This window comes from Felis catus, chromosome A2 (genome assembly GCF_018350175.1).
Source record: "Felis catus isolate Fca126 chromosome A2, F.catus_Fca126_mat1.0, whole genome shotgun sequence".
NCBI lineage: Eukaryota > Metazoa > Chordata > Mammalia > Carnivora > Felidae > Felis > Felis catus.
In genome coordinates this window covers 71323383-71345593 of record NC_058369.1, presented here as the reverse complement: position 1 = coordinate 71345593, position 22211 = coordinate 71323383, and the positions used below count along the sequence as shown (strand labels likewise).

Genomic DNA, 22211 nt, shown 5'->3' with positions numbered 1-22211 from the left:
CGAGGATGCTGCGTTAGCACTGGGGACATCACTACCCCTTTTATCTGTCCCCTCTTTGTTGATTTTGGTCCTTCCAGCCCTCAGCAGCTGCCTCGCCCCGCCCTGGTTTCCACAGACTTGGCTCAGGGTGTTCAGGGATGACCTCGTGACAGGGGAATGGAGCATCTAGTGGGGTGGACTGATGTGGAGGTCAAGAGCAGGGGCTCTGCACACATTTTTAGCTGTGGGTCTCGGGCAAGTTTAAAAGTTTGGTTTCTTCATCCGTGAAATTGGAATGACTGTGTACTCATTTTCTAGGGGTGTTCCTGGTGTAAATGAGGACATACATGTAATATGACTAACATTGTGACTGGCCCATAGTGCCCTTAATAAGTGTTAGTCATCTTCCACTGTTACTAACAAGTGGTCATCCTGTCCTCCTCTTAACCTATACATGGGTGTCCCAAAGCTGCTCGTAACACGGGGTAGGAGAGAAAGCGGGTGATTCAGAGACCTGCTGCTCTCTGAGGAGCTCTGAAGCTTAGTCGGGGATTTCACCTAATAAGAGATAAATCTTAATAAATTAAGATGTATCCGCTCCACCTGGAGGTTTGTCTTCTGGTTCCCAGTTTGAAAATAACTATTAATGAGCTTACCACACACATATCCTCACTTCCCAACCCACATACCCCAAAACATTGACCAGGTTGGTGACAGGGCATGTGAGTCAGAATTTGAAAAGGGGACCACTGTTTTGTAGCAAATTTAAGTCTTTCTAAAAACACCCTATCCCTGGGGCACCTGGGTGGCCCAGTCAGTTAAGTGTCTGACTCTTGATATTGGCTCAGGTCATGATCTCACGGTTCATGAGATCAAGCCCCACGTCAGGCTGTGTACTGACAGCATGGAACCTGTTGAGATTCTCTCTCTCTCCCTCTTTCTCTGTACCTCCCCCACTCATGTGCTCTTTCTCTCTCTCAAAATAAATAAAAATTTAAAAAAAAAAGCAAGAAAAAAAAAAAAGAACACCCTATCACTCACAAAAATAAAACACAAAGCATACACAAGTTTGGGAGATGTGGTGTTTGCCTAATAGCAGTGGCTCTCCTGGGTCCAGCCCAGACTCGCTGACAATTTAACTTTTTATCTTTTGTCCCTTTATGACTCGAGGAAGATGCTTTTGAATTTAAGAAGTTTTATCAGCTTTCTATTTGAAAGACAAGTCGTTTATTTAAATATTGTAGGCCTCACACTTCTTTCTGATTGGGCATTAGTAACTTTGCTTTACTTCGCTTGATTAATCTAGAAAGTAGATAGGGGCATGTGAGGACCTTCTACCCATAGAAGTGGGACTCTGAGGGTTGGTTCATTTCTCCTCATCAACTCAGCAGGCACTGCCACATACCCACAGTGAGGTCTATCCTATTTTTTAAAAAATTGTTTTTATTTATTTATTTTGAGAGACAGAGAGAGTGAGCAGAGGAGGGACAGAGAGAGAGAGAGGTAGAGAGAGAATCCCAAGCAGGCTCCTCGCTGTCATCACAGAGTCTGAAGAGGGGTTTGAACTCATGAACCATGAGATCATGGCCTGAGCCAAAACCAAGAGTCAGACTCTTAACCGACTAAGCCACACAAGTGCCCCGTCCTAATATTTAAGATGAAGTCCCCTACTCTTTCATTCATCAACCCCTTGGTTTGCTAACTGTGACCCCCAAATGGTTCTCCCTTTAGCTCTTATTTTCAAGCCAGCTCCCTGACCAGAGCTCAGTTGTAGAAGCAGGAAGACCTTAGGTACATTTTTCATCACTAAGTGAAAAAAATCTATCAGGATAATATAATAATGTTTAAACCTTTTGCTATTTTTAAATAATATTTCTCTCTGTATATGGAGATCCATAATCATTATAGAAAATCTAAGTGTTTCTTCTAACACCATATGAATGTACATGCATAACACATACACATTTTAACCTTTTGCAAGTCATTTTTCCCCATTATTTATTGTGATAATATCTTCAAATAATGAAAGATTATTCTGACACTGTTTTTTTTGGTCCTTAGATATAGATATAATCCAGTTTAACGCAGGTCCTGTTGCTGGGCATTTAGGTTCTTGCCAATTTTCACTGGTTTATTCAAAAGATAACCTTCCTTTTAAATAAATCTGTACACATCTGTTTAAAATTTTTTTAATGTTTTATTTTATTTTTGAGACAGAGGCAGAGTATGAATGGGGGAGGGGCAGAGAGAGAGGGAGACACAGAATCCGAAGCAGGTTCCAGGCTCTGAGCCATCAGCACAGAGCCCGATATGGAGCTCGAACTCATGGACCGTGAGATCATGACCTGAGCTGAAGTCAGATGCTCAACCGACTGAGCCACCCAGGCGCCCCTGTGCACATCTTTTTTAAAAATGTGACCTTTTGAGTCTGGCTTCTTTCACTTAGCATAATGTTTTTGAGGTGCATCCACGTTGTGGCACATGTCAGTACTTCATTTCTCTTTATGGCTGAATAATGCTCCACTGTATGTATATGTTCAAATTTGCTCAGCCATTCATCAGCTGGTGGACATTTGTGCTGTTTCTACCACCTTTTGGCAGTTGTGAATAATACTGCTATGCACACATATTTGTTTTCTTCTCACTTCTTTTGGGTATAAATCTGGGAGTGGAATTGCTGGGTTCTTCGGTAATTCTGTGTTTAACTTTTTGAAGGACTGTGGTATTTTAAAGATAGACTTAATTTTACAGCAGTTTCAGGTTAACAGAAAAATTGCAAAGGTATTTATTACAGAGAATTTCAGTATACCTCACACCCAGTTTTCCCTACTATTAATATCTAATATAAATATGGTACGTTTGTTACAATTAATAAACCAGTATTTGTATATTATTAACTTGAAAGCCAGACTTTCGGATATCCTTAATTTTTACCTAACATCTCTCTTCTGTTCCAAGATTCCATTCAGAATAGCAAATTACATTTAGTCATCATGGCTCCTCCTGGCTGTGACAATTTCTCAGACTTTCCTTGTTGTTGATGACATTGACAGTTTTGAGGAGTGCTGGTCAGGTATTTGTGGCATGTCCCTCTACTGGGATTTCTTCTCACAGTTGGTGTGAGGTTGTATGTTTTGAGGAGGAAGACCACAGAGGCAGAGTGCCATTTTCACATAGTATCAAGGGCACATGTCAGTGTGACTTGTCACTGTTGATGCTGACCTTGATCACCTGGATGAGGTGTGTGTCAGGTTTCTCCACTGTGAAGTCCTCTTCCTTTCTCCTTTCCACACAGGAATTCACAATGTGCTGCTCATACTCTGGGAGTGAGAGCTGTGCCCCACCTCCTTGAGGGCAGAGTACCTACAGAAATTATTTGGAATTATTCTCCACGGGAGATTTGTCTCTTCTCCTCCACTTATTTGTTCATTCAATCATTTATTTATGTCGGTACAGACTCATGAGCATTTATTTTATGCTTCAAGCTATAATCCGATGATACATTATTTATTTTGTTGCTCAAATTGTTCCAGCTTTGGGCATTGGGAGCTTTTTCAGTTGACTTCTGTGTTCTTTTTACATACCCCATCATCATGTGGGTTTTTTGGGTTTGGTTTCGCTTGAGCACTTCCTTAGTTCCTGGTACCACCAAAGACACGCAGGCCCATCTTATATATTTCCTGTTTCAGTGCTAGCATCAGCCATTTCTCCAAGTAGCTCTGGTTTCTTTATGGGAGAGTGGAATGAGACACTGAAATCTGGGTCCAAGTTTTTATGGCATTTCTGATGTGCAAAAACCCATGACATTAAACTTGGTTTAATAAAATTATCAATATTTTATTCACTATTTTCTTGCTTTGCAAGAAGGGTAGCCTTAAAATGCCTTCTCCTTTCTAAGAATAGATGAATGGATGATATAAATTCAGGCCAAATAACATATGTCTTTTTAATTGTTTCTTGGCTATATTTTTAACATTTGAATCTTTGAATAGATAAGCTATACATTTGGTACATGGTATCAAGTCGATATTTTACGTTTTTTCAAATACATTACTAGTTCTCTCAATAGGATTTATTTTACACTTTTTAAGTAATTTTTCCTTGGCCTTTGAATCTTGATTGGATTATGGATTAAGCTGTGCAAACTCAGTCTAGTGTCTGTTGCCCCCTTAATACAGTTGAGCGATATGTCACTGGTAAAATCAGAGTTGTTTTGCCCTCCTTTTTTCTTATATCTGAATGAACAGTTCCTACTTGCAATGGATACATGTCTTGTTGCTTGGGAAGTCTAGCTTCTGGCTGTGGCCACGGAGCACTCTTTCAGTGTACCTCGGTGGACTCCCCTTGTTGAAAATCCATCTGTTCTAACTCAGTGCCGCAGGAGATATCTTCAAACCCCCTGTTGCCCAAGTGTCACTGGGGTGTGGTTGTGAGAAACAGAGTACATGATATATTTTCTGAAAGATCTATGGTCTGCCCAATACTCTGTTTTCTACATGGTACCACCAGGGCAAAACAGAGCAGAAGTGGACTGGCTCTACCAGTTTAGGTCCTTTGTAGATTTGTTCTTCTGTTGGTTTCTGTCACATCCTTGCACTGTGGGCTGCTATGAGAGCTAGTTTCCCTGAAACCACGCTTGGATATAGCATTTGGGGCCTTTATGATGGAAGATGTGGTCCTCTCCATCACCCTGTGTCTCCTTCGTGCTAGCCTTAGGAAGAATTCTTATCAGATTTTTGGCCAGAAGAAACTTCCCCAGGGTGGTTGTGGTTAGTTTTTATCTGTTGGGCACTGTTTCCTCTACCATATGGTATTTTTCCCTCTTTGGTTTGGGTGATAGGGAGCTCAGAGCAGATTATCTGTGGTTCGTTTATAACAAAATATTTGCCTTTGACTGAATCCTACCTTTCTGCTTCCAATTTTTGCTTTGTCCTTACTTCCTTTTCCATTCAGTTTTCTACGGTATTGAGTTTAGGGTTTCTCTACCTCTACACTATTGACATTCTGGGCCACAAAATCCTTCCTTGTGGGGATCTGCACTATGCTTTGTAGGATGCTTACCAGCATCCCTGGCCTCTGCTACTGGGAGCAGCCTCAACTACCCCCAGTTGTAACAAACAAAAATCTGTCCAGACATTTCCATATGTCCCCTGGAAAGCAAAATCGCTCCTTGGTTGAGAATCACTGGACTATGTGTACTCATGTCATCATGAAAATATTTTTGTCTATACGACAGTGTGTAAAAATTTAAATTAATAATAAATACTGAATAAGCCTTAATGGGTGAAAACGATGAGGTGTGGAGCATTTATATAAGGATCCAATAGAGAGAGTCTAGAGCCTTTATAAGTTGCCCAAGCATCACTGCAATTGCGCTGGCAATTGTGAGGGTATTCACCTGAGGGTGCTAGAGCAAGATTTAGTCCACAGGGTTGTCATGTTTCTAAAGAGAGGAGCTTCTGAAGCAGAGACATGGAGGACGTGTAATGGACCAGACTTCTTTGGATACTCCCACTCTGCTATAGACAAGCAAGACAAACGGGGTGTATCAGCAGCCATCATTCACAGGGGTTGGTCAAGCCCCGTGTCCACACACAGGCAGAGCTTCCCACCGCTTCCACTGCCCAGTATAATATAGTACATAACTCAGAAAATGTGGACATGGGAAACGAAGACAAAGAACATGAGGAGAGCATAGAGATCATAAATGGGGACATAAGAATTGGGTTATTTGGCACCTCGGGGGGCCCTATTGCTTCTAAAGACTATTTTAAGGCTGCTTTATGTGCTAGTACAATTGCGTATCCCTTGAGGAACTTGCCTCTGGCCAGCAGTGGGTAATGGACATTTTGTACTTTTAAAATTTTCTCTGAAAGACCATTAAAGTTGTCTATCTTCCAAGGAAATCTTTACCAACCTTTCAAAGCCAGAGCTAAAGAATAATAGGTAGTGCCCAGGCAAGCATTTTCATGTGCCTATTCTGGTTTTTCTAATGGCAATAGGGACTTAATCATACAAGAATGTGGTCTGTGTGTGTGTGTGTGTGTGTGTGTGTGTGTGTATGTGAATAACACTTCAGGCTAAGAGATCTTTCATCAGAGTAAATAGTTGAGTTTTACACTGTTTCTGCCTGTAGAGATAGCGATATAGAGCGCATTTTGCCCTTTGCTTGAAGAAACATGATTTCATTTCACTTTCAGTGTGCATTCCTTTACAATAGAAACCCAATGTAGTTTTTCCTTTGTTATTGCAGAACAGCTGAAATAGAGGTGCAGAGAAACTTTATAGAAGCATTTTTAAAAAGCAGAACTACAAAACTCAGGTCCACATTCTTCACAACTTGGGTGTCCTAAACTTGCTGACATCTGTCTGTGGACTTTTTTGACAAGGGTAAGCAAAGAGTTGTTCAGGAAACAATGAGTTTTTTTTAGTGTAAAATTAGGTTGTTTTGTTCTGTTCTGTTTTGTTAGAAAACCAGTTGTGACCCTCCCTCTGTTGGCCCAGGGTTCCCCAGTGGTGGCCCTTGATGGAGCTCTATCAGGAGGTGAATATGAGGAGAATTTGGGCTGGGAAGGCACCGCCCACTGGCCACAGTACTCTTGACAAAACCGTATTTTGGTTAATTGCACAATCTCATTTAGTTTTCAGTCTTGACAGAAAACATTGTTTTGCTGGAGTCTCTTTCTTTGTAACTAACACTGTGTGGGGTGCAACATGGGTTCTTCATGCAAGCAGGATCAAGTCATGTTGAGTGATATGGACAATATGCAAAGGTGTTTCCCCACAAGCTTAGCAATCATATTATCATACTCATAACACCCGTTCCCAATTCTTCAGACCGTCTTTTTATCATGTGGCAGTTTCTGGTTCTCCTGAAAATGGACTGTGATATGGAGTTGGGTGTTTGGGATGTTTAGTAGGGAGTGCCTCTGGCACTGAAAATGATCACATTTCAATGATCACAGGGTTGTCTTCTGTGGGGCCAAAATGTCTGGGCCTCTGTATCCTTGTCTTTAGATATGAGTCACCTTCTGAAGGGCATGACCGTGGGTGAGGCAGCTGTCTACTACCGAGGCTGACCCTGAAGGTGTAGCTGGAGGTGTGCGCACTCCCCACAGCTGGGCACGCATGCACATGCACATCTCTGTGTCCATCACTCCACCAGTGGCTTTTCACATGCTATCTCTTGTCTTCACTGTTATCCTTAAAGTTTGTTAATATTTCCTTCATTTGCATGTAGAAACTAAAGGTCAGAGAGGTTAACAAGTAAATAATATAAACAAATAATCCAAGTACAAATGGGCAAAGGATCTGAATAGACATTTTTCCAAAGCAGATGTATAAATGGCCAACACACATAAAAGGATGCTTGATCTCACTCATCATCAGAGAAAGTCAAATTAAAACTACAATGAGATAGGGGCGCCTGGGTGGCGCAGTCGGTTAAGCGTCCGACTTCAGCCGGGTCATGATCTCGCGGTCCGTGAGTTCGAGCCCCGCGTCAGGCTCTGGGCTGATGGCTCAGAGCCTGGAGCCTGTTTCCGATTCTGTGTCTCCCTCTCTCTCTGCCCCTCCCCCATTCATGCTCTGTCTCTCTCTGTCCCAAAAAAAATAAATAAACGTTGAAAAAAAAAAAACTACAATGAGATATCATTTGATAACACCTGTCAAAATGGCAAAAATTAAAAACACAAGAAATAACAAGTGTTGGTGAAGATGTGGAGAAAAAGGAATAATTGCACATTGTTGGTGGAAATGCAAATGTGCAACCACTGTGAAATATTTACATATATAAAAAAATGTTTATATATATTTATATATGTAAATGTTTATGTAATGTAAATAATATATATGTATATATAATATATACATAGTTATAGATATTATAGATATTATATATGATATATAAATAATTATATATAGTATGTATATTATCTCATTTATATATATATATATATATATATATATATATATATATATATATATAATGAAGGATTGCCCAATCATAAAAAAGAATGAAATCTTGCCATTCAGGACAACACGGATGGACCTAGAGAGTATAAGGCTAAGTGAAATAAGTCAGTCAGAGAAAGACAAATCCATGTGATTTCACTGATACGTGGAATTTAAGAAACAAAACAAATGAACAAAGAAAAAAAGAGACAGAAAACAGACTCTTAACTACAGAGAGCAAACCGGTGGTTGCCAGAGGGGAGGTGGGTGGGGGGCCTGGGTGAAACAGGTGGAGGGGACTAAGAGTAAACTTACTGTGATGAGCACTGAGTAATGTATAGAAGCATTTGATCACTGTATTGTACACTTGAAGCTAATATAACACTGTATGTTAATTATACTTGAATTAAAAAAAAAGAATGAATTTATATATATTTTATATAAATAGTGCTAAATATTTAAATTAAATTCAGCTCTGACTTGCAGCCTGTGTGCCTTGGGTTTCTTTTGGGAATGGATTAACCAAGTAAGAAGAGGAGCATGAATTGGGAGTCAGGAGACAGATTGTTGACTGGCTCTGCCGCTCACTCCAAGTGTGGCTTCAGTTGTTAAACTCGTTAATAAACATGGAGCTAAAATGAGCTTTGAAGCACACGAATCACTCTAGAATCTTGTTAGAATACAGATTTGATCCAACAGGTCCTGGGTGGGGCCTCAGGTTCTGCATTTCTAACAAGCTCTCAGGTGATGCCAGTGCTGCTGGCGTATGAGGCCTTGGAAGAGCCTGAAGTCTCCAGCTCTGAGATTTAATGGGTCTTAAACATGTAGGGACAGCTGTTCCTTAGACAAGAATTCCAGTTGGTAAATATAGAAAAAAATTAAGGAAATGGAAAATCACCAATAGAACACCCCCCCCCCCATGGTAATTGTTTCAGGTAAGATCTGGATGGATGCTAAATTTAGAATGTAAAAGTTTGAGAACAAACATGATATTTGCATAATATCAAGTATTTATTGATTACAGAAGGAAAATAATACGTTTACAGCAGACCCCACCTTCACCAAGGGATCACAATTGGTATCATCAATAATGACGTATATTGATATGCACTTCCATATAGGATGCACTAAGAGGGACACATCACTTCCGGTACACTTATGTAAAACACGGAACTTCAATCTAATGAGAAAATATTAGATGATCCCACACTGAGGGATAGTCTACAAGATAGCAGACCAGAACTCTTTTAAAAGTGTCATGATCATGAAAGACTAAGAAAGACTGAGGAATTGTCACAAATGGAGGACACCAAAGGAGACATGACTGGGGGATCTGAGACTGGATCTTGGAACAGAAAAAGGACAGTAAAATGTGTAAATGGAGTCTCTAGTTTATTGCATTGCCCAAATACTTAGTTTTGACAAATGCATCATGGTGATGTAAGGTGTTAACATTAGGGATGCTTGGTGGAAGGTAAACTGGAAGTTGTTTATTTTTGCAACTTTTTGGTAAGTCTACACTATTTAAAAATGAATAAATTTAAAAAGTAGACACATCTCTAGGTATATTCTTCATATTTTTAAGCCATTTTTACCTGCAAAAGCACTTACATAATAGCGTTATTTAGACTTTATATGTCATATCACTTGTCAATAATGATGGTTTTTCACTTAATTTTCTATTATTTGTACCTCTTTTTCTTCCCCCAAAACTAGAACTCAAACAATTCTAAATTACTATTGTGGTCTTAGATATCCTAGTAGCATTGCTGACTATAGAGGTTTTAGAATAAAAAATAATGATGATATTTAGTGTGTTTACTGCAAACTAAGACTGTGCTAAATGCTTTATTCTGTCCAATAGCCTGTTATTACTGCTAATTTACAGAAAAGCAAATATTTAGAGAAGTAAAATAGCTTGCTCAAGTTCACAGTAATTTATAAAGCAAGGATTTGAACCAAGATTATGTGACTCTGGCACCTAAGCTTTTAGTTAACACTCTCCATAACACTGCTTAATAATATTAGCAATTTCAGATTTTTTAACATGGAAGGGTACCATCACTTAAGCAACATTTTAAAGAGATCAGAATGACCAAGAAATCAACCAGTGATTTGTGATCCTCAACCCAGTATAGGCAAAGCAGGGTGTCCAGAGAAAAGGGGGTCCTTGCAGACCCTTCAAAATCCCGGCCCTGAGTCACTGAGGTTGGGAGGGGTGGGGTAGGTGATGAAGGACTTAGACGTCTGACCCTGCATACCCACCAAGGGCAGCTGCGGCCCTGCCCCCAGGCTCCACATGGTGGCCTGCTCACTAGGTGCAGTGGGCCTGGGCCACAGCTGGCTTCCACCTGGGCAGAAGGAAGGAGGTCCCCTCTGACTGTGCTCACACAACAAATACAGAAAAGAGAAAGGAAAATCACTTCAGGTGCTCGTCCCGGACTTCCTCCAGGCACCCATAGCTCTGACTGCACAAATGTCTCCATGGTCCCAAGCAGAGGCTGGAGGACCAAGCAGAGTTGAGAGGCCAAAAGACTTCAGTAATTTGGACAGAACAGAACTTATAACTCAGCAAGGCTACCTGTGTCCTTTCACCTCCAAGCAACACGCAGGGTAATAACATTTATCTCATAGAATTATTTCGGAGTTTGCATGACATAACATTTATATTATTTAGCACTCTGCCTAGCACACAGAAAGTACTTAGTAAAACCTGTTCTTGTAAAAGCAATTGATTTATACTTTCATTTGGTAAATATGGGCAAAAAATGAAGAATCTTGGCTGAAGATACTTGAAAGAGAAGCAGCAGGTCAAATTGAGTGGGGGGAAGATGTGGCATGTTCAAGGAAAACACATAAAATAGAATGAATTTTTACAGAATAGAAGAGGCATTTAAATACACTCCAATTAGCTATCTGAAGTACAGTTAAGGAGGATATTGTGCCAAAAAAGTAGGCTGCTTTGAAAAAGGAAATTGAAAATTTGCTTGCTGACAGAGTCCCACCAATACTGGCAACAAATCCCAATTAAACACTGCTAGGAATTGAGTTGCGGATTTAGAATCTAATTTGAGGAATTTTCACAGAACAGAGTGAAGATGTAAATAAATAGGCATTACAAAAAATAAGTGACTAAGGATAGGTTTACAGTATCTAACATACATGTATTCCCCTCACACACTCTAACTTGGAGCAGGTGGAGAAGTAACAACACTTGAAGATATATAGAAGAGAAGAAATGTTTTTAATGTGAAATTTATTGTCCACCTGGTTTCCATACAACACCCAGTGCTCATTCCAACAGGCGCCCTGCTCAATGCCCATCACCCACCCTCCCACCCCCCATCAACCCTCAGTTTATTCTCAGTTTTTTTTTTTTCAGCTTTTATTTATTTTTGAGACAGAGAGAGACAGAGCATGAACGGGGGAGGGGCAGAGAGAGAAGGAGACACAGAATTGGAAACAGGCTCCAGGCTCTGAGCCATCAGCCCAGAGCCTGACGCGGGGCTCGAACTCACGGACTGGGAGATCGTGACCTGGCTGAAGTCGGACGCTTAACCGACTGCGCCACCCAGGCGCCCCTATTCTCAGTTTTTAAGAGTCTCTTATGGTTTGGCTCCCTCCCTCTCTAACCTCTTCTTTTTTTTTTCTTCCCCTCCCCCATGGTCTTCTGTTAAGTTTCTCAGGATCCACATAAGAGTGAAAACATATGGTATCTGTCTTTCTCTGTATGACTTATTTCATTAGCATAGCACTCTCCAGTTCCATCCACGTTGCTACAAAAGGCCAGATTTCATTCTTTGTCATTGCCAAGTAGTATTCCATTGTGTATATAAACCACAATTTCTAAAAGAAATTTTTAAAAGTTAAGACATATAGAAGAAAATTTACCTGCGCTAAAGAAAGAGTTGTGGTTTCCGGTGCAAAAGTGCCCCCCGAGCCTATATAGGATATTGAAAAAGACACACACATATACATATCCTAACAATATGTTTTAATTTCATGGATAAAGAGAAAAATCCATAAACATTTAAATTAAAAAAAAAGAAAAAAGATGGAAGAGACCAATAGTGTTATCAAGTAGCTCATTTGCTTCACTAATGGGCTGACAAAGGAACAAGATTCACCAGGATTGTGAGGCTAGAGTATTTTATGTAAACAAATTTGTATTCGTAGAGCCACACAACAAAATATACTTTGTGACCTGGCAGTACTGTGTAAATAGTCTACCAATGCATTATTTCTGGAAAAATGTTCACTATTCATTAAAATCCATCAAAATGCAGAACCAACAAAAGGGAAGTCAGTGCAGATAGGGAACAGTATGAAGCACTGAAACTGCTAATCTCATAGATAAACCAGAGTATGTTTTAAAACATGTATTTGGAAGAATTTTAATGTAACTCTGATAAAAAAAAATCCTAAAATAAGAGACATAAATGAACAGTATTGTAATAATCTGGAAGTAAAGTTCCAACTGGTTTCAAAAAATTGTATTTTACTTTTAATTTTGAGAGCTTTATACTACTCTTTATTGTCCTTTTTTTATAGACTCCTGTTCTTGTTTCGTGGATGAACTCTCTCTCTTATAACATTCCTTTTTTCCCCTTATTGTTGTTTTTTTTTCTGCTCCTTGATGTCTTTTTCTTCCAAATCCTTTTAATGTGTCTGTTGGTTTTAATCTCTATATTTCCTACTAGAAGCTTTTCTTCAAAATATGGTCATCCTTGGCTGTCTGGTCATATTTAAGAATGAGATTTAGTCTATCAGTTGCTGTACCTTACTTCATCGGAAGAGCCCTCCAGTCCTCATTATCTAGCAGTGTTTTCCCTTGAGCTGGTCATTTTCTCCCAGAAAAGAAGACTAGACTCCTGCCTCTGGGTTTGAGCTTGACTGCCAGAGTGCTGGGAGCTGGATCAGGTGGGGGTCAACATGGCGCAGTTCAGTGATGCACCTCTCCCCTCTTCTGTGCTTGGTGCCTTGTAATCTGGAGCTTCTTTTAAAAAATTCCCTCTGGGGATAAACTTTTTATGTATTGCTGTGGGATGGGGGAAGAAGATGTACAAGCCAACTTTCCCTATTTTCTCCTATTTCTACCCCCCAACCCCCCCCCCCCCCCCCCCCAGTTCTGGAACTTTCTGGGATTCTGCAGTATGAATTGGCTTGTTTCTGCTGACTGCTTTTTCTTTGGGCTAGTTCTTTGGTATCTGCTTTCTTTTTTGCTAATCACATTTCCCTTTTCCACCTATGGTTCAAAAACAGGTGGGTGGGTTATCTCTCATTCATTGTCATTATCTCCTGTATTTTTTGGTTCTTGTAACTTTATTGCTTCTCAAGTTTTTTGCTATCTCATTAGCTTGAAAGAAGGGAGTAGAGGTAAGCACATGCATTCGTTCCCTGTCTGTGCCTACCCAGGAACTTTGGGGTAGCATCGCCACAAAAAGGCTCTTCTGTCAAAAAGAAAATCCCATTTGGGTTTGGCTGAAGTTGCATTAAATCTTTGCATTACTTTTAGACAAAAATAAGTTCTTTTTCATATTGAGTTTTCCCATCTGGGAACATAGATGATTCGGCATTCAGTTCAAATGTCTTCTACAACATCTCAGTTTTTTTCTGCCTGGATCGAGGAGCTGACCCAAGGACTGTGGGGAGTGGAAAGACTTTGAAGAAAAACAAAGGTTTCTGGCCTGGCTCTCCTAAGAGCCGAGGGGCATCTGATGGCTTAGTCCATTGTCCTGACCTCCTTTTCCTCAGGCCCAGATGGGACGTTAACGACCACCCGGTGGAGCTGCAGTGGAAGTAGAAAGAGTCTGTGTAAAGCACATAGAACTGAGATAAAAGATGATGGTCCTCATTTAACATTTCACGAATATAGGATACTTCCGGGTGCATGCCTGTGTATTTTTTTTCTTGCTGTTAAGATAAAAGAGCTGTTTACTTTCAATATTTCAGTTGTCTTTTGATAGTTGTTAGAAACGCAATTTCTCTCTGGAGCAATAGCCTTTAATCCTGATACGTTCCTTGAATTCCATCTCAATTCTACTAGTCCTTTTTAAATCAATTCTTGGGTTTGCCATCAATGAGGAAATTTTAAGAACTCTGTGTGTTTGAATGCAGGAAGCAGGAGTGTCTAAGCCATGCTCTGGTGTTTCTTACTTGAGGCTCAATCAAAGGCCAGACCAGAGTCCTGTTGGGGGGGGGGGGGTCTCAGCCATTATAGCTCTGTTTTCGGTAGGTTCTAGATGCACTTGTGCAGAGTAATGTTTCTGACATAGTGAAACAAGAGTAATTCTCTTTGTAAATGTTCCGGCGTTCTCTTTTTGTTTTCTTTTAAAAATTATATAACATGTGATACATACAAAGAAGATATGTAACCTCAGGACTAGGACATTGTTAACAGTGTTGAATCCACCTGGATATTCCTCCTCAGCCTCCAGCTTGTATTTTGCATGACCTGCAAAGGGTACGGACTGCACCCTCAGGCTGTGCCTTGCAGTATTTGGTGAGTCTGCAGTTGGCTTTCAAACCATGCAGTAAATCCATGCACCTCTGAAGAGCAGCCTGTGGGAGACTGGTTAACTTGTAGCATAACCTTCAAAATCACAAGCCCGTGCTTTGTTCTAGTAAATGAGATCACATATAGGAAAGTCCCTAGAAATTATGAAACTGCCTATGAGTGTAAATGTCTCTATGGAGACGCTATATACTGCTATCAAATTTAACAACTCTTTCAGATGCCCTCAAGAGGTAAAATTGTTTTAAATGAACAATAAACAGAGACCACACCAAGAGGGTTAGGATCCATGGCAACTGGAAACGGGAAGAACAAAGGAGGCCTTGGAGACAAAAATGGTTTAGAGCTTGTCAAAGAAATTTTCAAGAAGGGCATACATAGAGGAGTGTTGAGTGAAATTAGTGAACAGAGCAAAGGAAATCTGTATGATAATAAATTTGAACTTCTTAAAAATTTCTATGCAGGGAGCACCTGGGTGGCTCAATCGGTAAAACACGCCCAACTCTTGGTTTCAGCTCAGGTCATGATCTCACAGTTTGTGAGTTTGAGCCCTGTGTTGGGCTCTATGCTGACAACACGGAGCTTGCTTGGGATTGTCTCTCTCCCTCTCTCTGTCTTCCTCCTCTCTCTCTAAATAAATAAATAAATAAATAAATAAATAAATAAATAAACATTTAAAAATATTACTATGCAGTGTTCATGGAAATTGTATTTTACTTTGGCAAAAGACTTATAAGTATATGTTTTTAAATATTTTGTATAGTAAACATGTGAAGATCAATTTAAACATGCTATTTGATAGACTTAACTGCATATGTATTCCTATATTTATCAAGTACTAAATTATTGTTATGGTCTTTCTCTACTATAATTATAATATCTCCAAGATAATAAAGCTGGCAGGCATTTATCATGGGATACAAAGACACCTATTTTATGGAATGGATTTGGTGGGAACCTTTGCTGTCACTGGCCTGCTGTGCTCAAATGGGCCCTGCCCATCTCATGTGCCCAGCACAATCTCACAGGTGTAATGGTTAGTGAATTTATGAATGAACAGGAAAGACATAGGCCTGGTGTCTTTGATTCATGGATGAAGCCACTTGAACTGGCAAGGAACTACATTTCACTTGTCCCTTTCTTGTTTAAGTGTTTTAAACAGTAAATTGAGAATGAATCCTATGACAGCTAGACAGGAAGAAAATTAGCAGCTGCAGTTAAGTATCTAAGAACATGCAATTAGAGAATGTAAATTACACCAATTCTGAACTCTGATGAAAAGGATAGCTAATTTTTTAAAATTATCTTTTAACAAAATTATAAAAGAAACACATGATAACAAAAGTGTAATACATGAAAAACTACCATCGAAAGAATAAATTATTCATTGTAGCACTCTAGCATGCTGGTGTGCTTGCGTTTGGGCTGAGGCCAGAATCTAGGTCTTAGCCATCCTCATGTTCCCAGAGCAGCCCTCAATAGATGTTCACTGAATTAAGTGAATTATTTATGGGGTATCTTCAAACCATTCTGTCTTCTCTCACCTTACTTATTAGCCATTGTTAATCAATGGTTATTTCTTTTATCTTTGTAGCTATGAAAAACCGATGAATAAAATGTATAATAAATATGAATTTATTCATATTCAAATTGCCACACATAATGGATAAAAGTAATAGATATTTCAGCAGTAACACACCTGTAATGTCAAGGAGATGTATAAAGCCACCTGCTTCTATGTGTCTTTTGATTATTATCGAAAGAGAGAAACGGACATAGGAAACCATCACTAGTGAGTAAATATATTAATGAGTACTAATAACTTTGTGTTTCTTTCTTTAAACCTTTGATAGCAGCCCCTAAGACTGTCATCCAGTATTTTTGGCTTCTTCATCTTCATGTGTGGTAGGATTGCACTTTCCCACACGTTGAAGTTAGGTGTGGTCATGTGCCTTAGAGTGGCCAGTGGAATATGAATGGAAGTGATATGTGTTACCTCTAGGTTGAGATTTATGAGGCTATTTACCACACTGTCTTTCCACACAGAGGTGATCCGGGCAGCATGTGTTAAGCTGAAGCTACCATCAGTGTCTCTTCCTGATAAACAGACCTCTCTCCCTGACCAAGATTTGGCACATGGTATGATTCAGAAAAGGAACTTTTGTTGGATTGAGCCAATGAGATAAAGGTGGTTATTTGCTACCACAGTGTGATTTAGCCTGTCCCGATGGATACATACCCATTCGCAAAGCTGGGCATTTTTCTAGGCATTGTGGAAACTACTACTGATAAAATATGTATCTTTACTTCAGAAAAGTTTCCATTCAAATGAGAGAGTCAGGTGCACAAAAAGTACCATTCAGTCTATAAGTACAATAAATCAAACATTCATAGGATTCATTAAAAGTGCATTAAATAGTGACTCAGTAGGTCTGGGAAAGGCGAGAGGGTCTGAATTCTTAACAAGTTCCCAGACAATATTAGAGCTGCTGGTCTAGGGGCCATACTTTGAGAATCATTGCATTAAACTTTCACTCTGTTGTGTGAGTCTGACCATTTATTTAGTCAACCATCTCTCCTTTGTACAAGTAACTCTGACCTTTATATCCTTATAGCTAAATCTTTACACACGGATTTGTTAGTTTCATTCAAAAAATTTCCTACAAGTAGAGCTTGGGTACATGTATATGCAAATGTTTAAGGTTTTTGATCTGTGTTGCCAGATGGCCCACTCGAAAGTCTTTATAAATTTGTAAATTCCAACGTATATGAAAACCAGCATTTCTGTGCTATCTTTGCAAATATAGTGCAGCAGTTACCATTTATTAAAATCTTTGCCAATTGACAAATGAGAAAATGGAACTCTTGTTTTTCTTCAAGTTATTTTGATAACTGCTGAAATGAAGCAGCTTTTCATATGCTTTTGTGGGTCCGCACTTTCTGAGTTTTGGGGTAGTGTCTTCGTGATCTTTGCCCATGGTCTATGCCTATATTTGTTGTTTGTCTTATAATTTGAGATACTTTTTATTTGTAAATAATACCAACCTTCCCCTTTTGCACGTTTTCAATATTTCCCCCAGTTTGTTGTTTGTCTTTGGATTTTGTTTATGATTATTTTTTAGACAAAAAATATTTTGTTCTGTCTGTAGTTAGAATTCTCAGCCCCTCACTTTCTAGTGTCAGGCTTTAGCCCTTATGGTTAGAAAAACAAAAGCCACCTTTACCCCCAACAGGAGGAAATTCTCTACCAGTGCTTTCTACTAATATTTTGATGGATTTCCTTTCGTGTTTCAGTGTTTAGACTTTGTTTTGATAAGACAGAGGTATAGTTTTCCTCCATAAATCTCCTAGAACCACTCTTGAGTGATTCGTCCATTCCCCGTTATTCTGAAACAGCATTTCCATCAATTGCAAAGTTTTAAGTGTATTGGGGTTTGTTTTTAGAACTTCTTTTTGTTCCACTGGTCTGTCAACACCTGTCCAAGGACAACACTGTTAATTACTGAACATTTGAAATGCTTTTAATGCATCTCCTTGACTTTCTTTTATTCCCCCCAAATTTCTTTAGCAATTATAATGGCTTACTACTCTCAAATAAAATGACATTTTGTCTGGTTCTCTCAGAAAGGCCAATAAAAATGTGTCAAAATTTACCCCAGGGACCTTTAAAAATATTTTTTAACCTTTTTTTTTCATGAATTTCAGGGCTTCAACTGTTCTGGGCCCCCATTCTTTCACTTTCTGTGTTGATTTCATTTGTTTTGTTTACCTTATTCAATTTGTTTACCTTATTTAATTTTTTATAGCTTATCTCTCCTTCATGTCTATGGCTTATTTCTCCTTCTAAATCGCCAGGTTTCTTGAGGATGTGGGCTCTGAGTGTGTGTTTCCCCGGGGCTGATCAGGGGGCAGGGCTGAAGGGTCGCAGGACCTTGACAGCTCATGGCCTTTCACAGGGGTCTCTCTTGCCTGGTCCAGGGCAGCTGTGGGTCCTGACTGGGAATGATGAGTGAGAGAATAATTTGATTTAGTGTCACTTTTCTGAAAGAGCTCCCTTTTGCATGTTTTTATGGTACTATATTTTGAGATTACTTTTTATTCAATGCTATTGATATAATTATTTTCTCTTTATTCTGTTTAATGGGATTCATATCCATAAGGTTTTGGACTTGACCTGAGAATGAGGAGCTGGTGGAGAGAAGGTGGGCCAGGCACCGTCAGATGTGTTGAGGGTCAAGATGGGGGCATGGAGAAGACAGCAGGTAGCACTTGCCTTTCCTTGGGCTTCTTCCTGGTTCACTGTGCTCAGCTGGGCATGCCCTGTTTAAAACTAGCCCATCTGCCCCAGACACTCCCTGTCCCCCTTTCCTGCTTTACAACGTTTTATTCCATTGCACTTGTCACCTGACATACCACATATTTTCTTCTTTATTTTGTTTATTGGCCATGTCAACGATTTAATTTATTGTTTGTGTCCTGCACCAGAATGCAAGGCTTGGGTATTTTCTTTCTTTCCTTCTCTGTGCATCCTCAACATCTAAAACAGTCCCTGACACCTATTAAATGGGCTCAAAATTATTTGTCTAAGTGAATGAAAGTCTGGATTCCCTTTGCCATGGAGTTGCCCTGCATCCTCTACAAACACACACACACACACACACACATACACACACACACACACTCACACACACACTCTCCTTCATCAGGCTGAGACATAATCAGCTTTCAGGACTCAACTAATGGGTCATCTCTTCTAGAAAGCTGTCAGTGTAACCCCCTCCTCAGATATCCCATAGTAACTGTGTGAGCAACACTGCAGCGAACCTGCCTGCTCACTGTCCTCCTCCCCCTGTGTGACGGTGTGACTGGCCTGGCCCTGAGCTCAGACCAGTTCCTGAGTTTCTAGGTCCTTGTCTATTACTGGGCTTGACTCATAGCACAGACCTGGTGACTCTCTGTCAAATGAATGAATGCAAGAATTGGGTCAAGTTTTTTAATAAGAGCTGACACAAGCAGACACATGACACAGAGAGACACATTTTGTCTTGCTCTGGCTAAGAATGATATTTCAAAAAAACCTTTTAAGTAACACAGGCTCATGAGGTAGTGAACTGCCCGTTCCTGGAAGTATTCAAGCAGAGGCTGACTGACAACTGTCAGTGGGTATTGTGGAGGTGATTATGATTTCATTATCTTGGAGGGTGAACTGGATGACCCTGTGTCACTAAGATTGAGTGATTCTATCATTCTTGGCTAATTAAGCTTATGTTTTAAGTTTTCTTTTTCACTTTTTCCTCGCCCTAATTCCCTTTATTCATTTCTCTGCGAGGTTTATTTGTCACGTTACTTGTGTGCATTTGTGTCCTCTAAATGATGACTGCAGCTCCGATCATCTCCCGTTAATTCCTTGGGAAATTCTGGTGCTTTTCATCCGCCTGCTCCTTTGGCAGCCCATTTGTCTTTATTGAATATGCAAATGTGATGGAAACATCTGTCACTTGCTCTGTGATATCTCTTTTTTCATAAATGATGGAGAGAGAAAAAATGATTTCGTGTTGTTAACACCATAAACAATTGGATACCCATTTCAGCAAACATCAAGATTTATAGACTAGTACGTTGACCTGTCTATCGAGTCACTCTTTGCTACTCTTTGTTTCATTTTGCTTTACAAAACAAATTAAAATTCAAAAAGGAGCTAAAAATTAAATGCAAGATAATTTTCAAAACATATTTATCAGTGTATTCGTTTCTCAGGGCTGCTGTAGCAAATGAACACGAACTTGGTGGCTTCAAATGACAGAAAGTTATTCTGGAGACCAGAAGTCTGAAATCAAGATGTGGCAGGGCTGTGCTCCTGCCAGGGGCTCTGGGAGAATGGATTCTTTGCCTCTTGTCACTTCTGGTGGCTCCAGGCATTTGTTGGCTGATGGCTGCATAGATCCGATCTGTGTCTCTGTGGTCCCATGCCCTCTCCTCTTGTCTCTGTGTCTTTCTCTGTGTGTCTCTTAACAGGACATTTCTCACTGGATTTAGGGCCTGCCTGGGTATTTCAGGATGATCCTCTCATCTCAAGATCTTTGGCTTAATTACATGTTCACCCCTTTTCCAAATAAAGTCACATTTACAGTGCCAGTGGATTAGGATGTGGACATCTCTTTGGTTGGGGGCAGGGGGCACCATTCATGCCACTACAGGCAGTAAACCAGGAGATCTCATAAAGAGAAAAGACAACTGAGTAAGATCTCATGTGGAGATCCCAGGTCCACCACCATAGACCATGTTAGTGGCCTCTTTACACAAAGATCCCCTCTCACTAGGATAATAATATAACCGTAATGGCAGCTACAATTTAGGAAGCACGTGTTATATGCCAGGCACTGTTCTAACTAAGCATCAGCTTGGCCAATTTTCTCGACAAGTCTGTGAGGAGGCAACTGTTGTTTTATAGATGAAGCAAAGGAGTGTTAGAGAAGTCAGAGAACTTTCCCAAGGTCACGTGAGCAGCAAACGGAAGAGTCACTTACCTGCGTGAGTTAGACACCAAGACCTGTGTTGGTAACCATGGCTGTTAAGTTCGTGAACAGAAGCAACCCAGTGTTGTCCCCTTGTGACCTGTCCAGCAAGGGCAGGGGAGGTGACAAGGAGCACAGTGGCACACACCACGTGAGTTAGAGAAAGACTCAAAGGTCTTGAGTGCCCTGTGCCAAGGGCTGCCAGTAAAAATAACCAGTCCAGTTCCCAGAACAATTTCCCTCCACTGCCAAGCTACTAGAGAAAAGAGTGCAAACTCCATCCCATTTGATTTGGGGGAGGATCATAAATCATATATGGAAAGGAGAACATGGTTATGGTTGACCAGTTTGCTCACGGGCATGCCTGCACACCACACACACATGTGCATGCACACACACACACACACACACACACACACACACACACCCATTCTTGGGCCCACTGAAGGAGTGCTGTCTGTATGCCAGCCACCCCACCTTGTTCTGTCTGGAGGAAGTGCTGGGAAGAGTGGGGATGGACGCAGGCTCTGCTTCTGTCCATATTCCTAACCCACCATGACCGAGCTCCAGACCTTCCATTTAAGGCCCAGGCCACAGGCCAGTCATTCAGGAACGTTTGTGGGTCCCCCACGACTCCTGGACTCCCACCTGCTCCTGGTTTTCTTTCCCTTCCTGAAAGAAAGGCCACAGATCAGGCTGGGGAATGAGGATCAGTCCAAGGGAGCAGGCATCTTGTTCTGTGTGGGTAGGAGACACAGAAGCAGCGGGAAAGCACGGGGAGAAAGGCTGCTCCATTGCCATTCATTATTTATTAGTTATTTTTTGTTTATTTATGCCTCAACTACTTAAGGAAAAGAATTAAGCCAGCTAAGAAAAGGTGCATAAATAACAAAACAAAGATGTGTATTTCTGAGCTGGAGGTGCAATTCTGTGTGTAGGAATTGGGCGGAGGGGGTTGTGGACCTCCTGGTCTCCCCCACTCCCCTAGGCACCAAGGTCACAACCTTGGTCTATCTCAGGTCTCCAAGACTGACCAAGTGCAGTGCGAAGGGGAGGTGGGCACAGACTTTTCTTTACAGAATTGAAGAGATGCCCAGTGTGGAGCAGCACTTACCCAGTGCTTATTTAGAATACTGTCGTCCCGAGCGCAGGTCATTACGAGAGCTCTTTTATCAGGGTGTGCCTTAGGAGTGAGGAGTCCTGGGTGAGGGCAGAAGGAAGAATAGGTCTGTTCCCCTCTGAGTCTGGGA

The 22211-nt window shown here is 40.5% G+C and overlaps 1 protein-coding gene across 7 annotated transcripts in view; it reads left to right on the top strand.

Moving 5' to 3' along the window:
* Nucleotides 1–22211, top strand: part of HECW1 (HECT, C2 and WW domain containing E3 ubiquitin protein ligase 1) — a 421784-nt gene that overhangs the window by 30288 nt on the left and 369285 nt on the right. Inside the window, exon 3 of one of the 7 annotated variants that reach the window (XM_045052192.1) lies at nucleotides 18607–18708. The exons of the other annotated variants lie outside the window; for them this stretch is intronic. Within the exon in view, the coding sequence (XP_044908127.1) occupies nucleotides 18685–18708 (24 nt within the window). The 5' untranslated portion in view covers nucleotides 18607–18684. The remainder of the gene's footprint in view (nucleotides 1–18606; nucleotides 18709–22211) is intronic. 7 annotated transcript variants of the gene reach the window in all.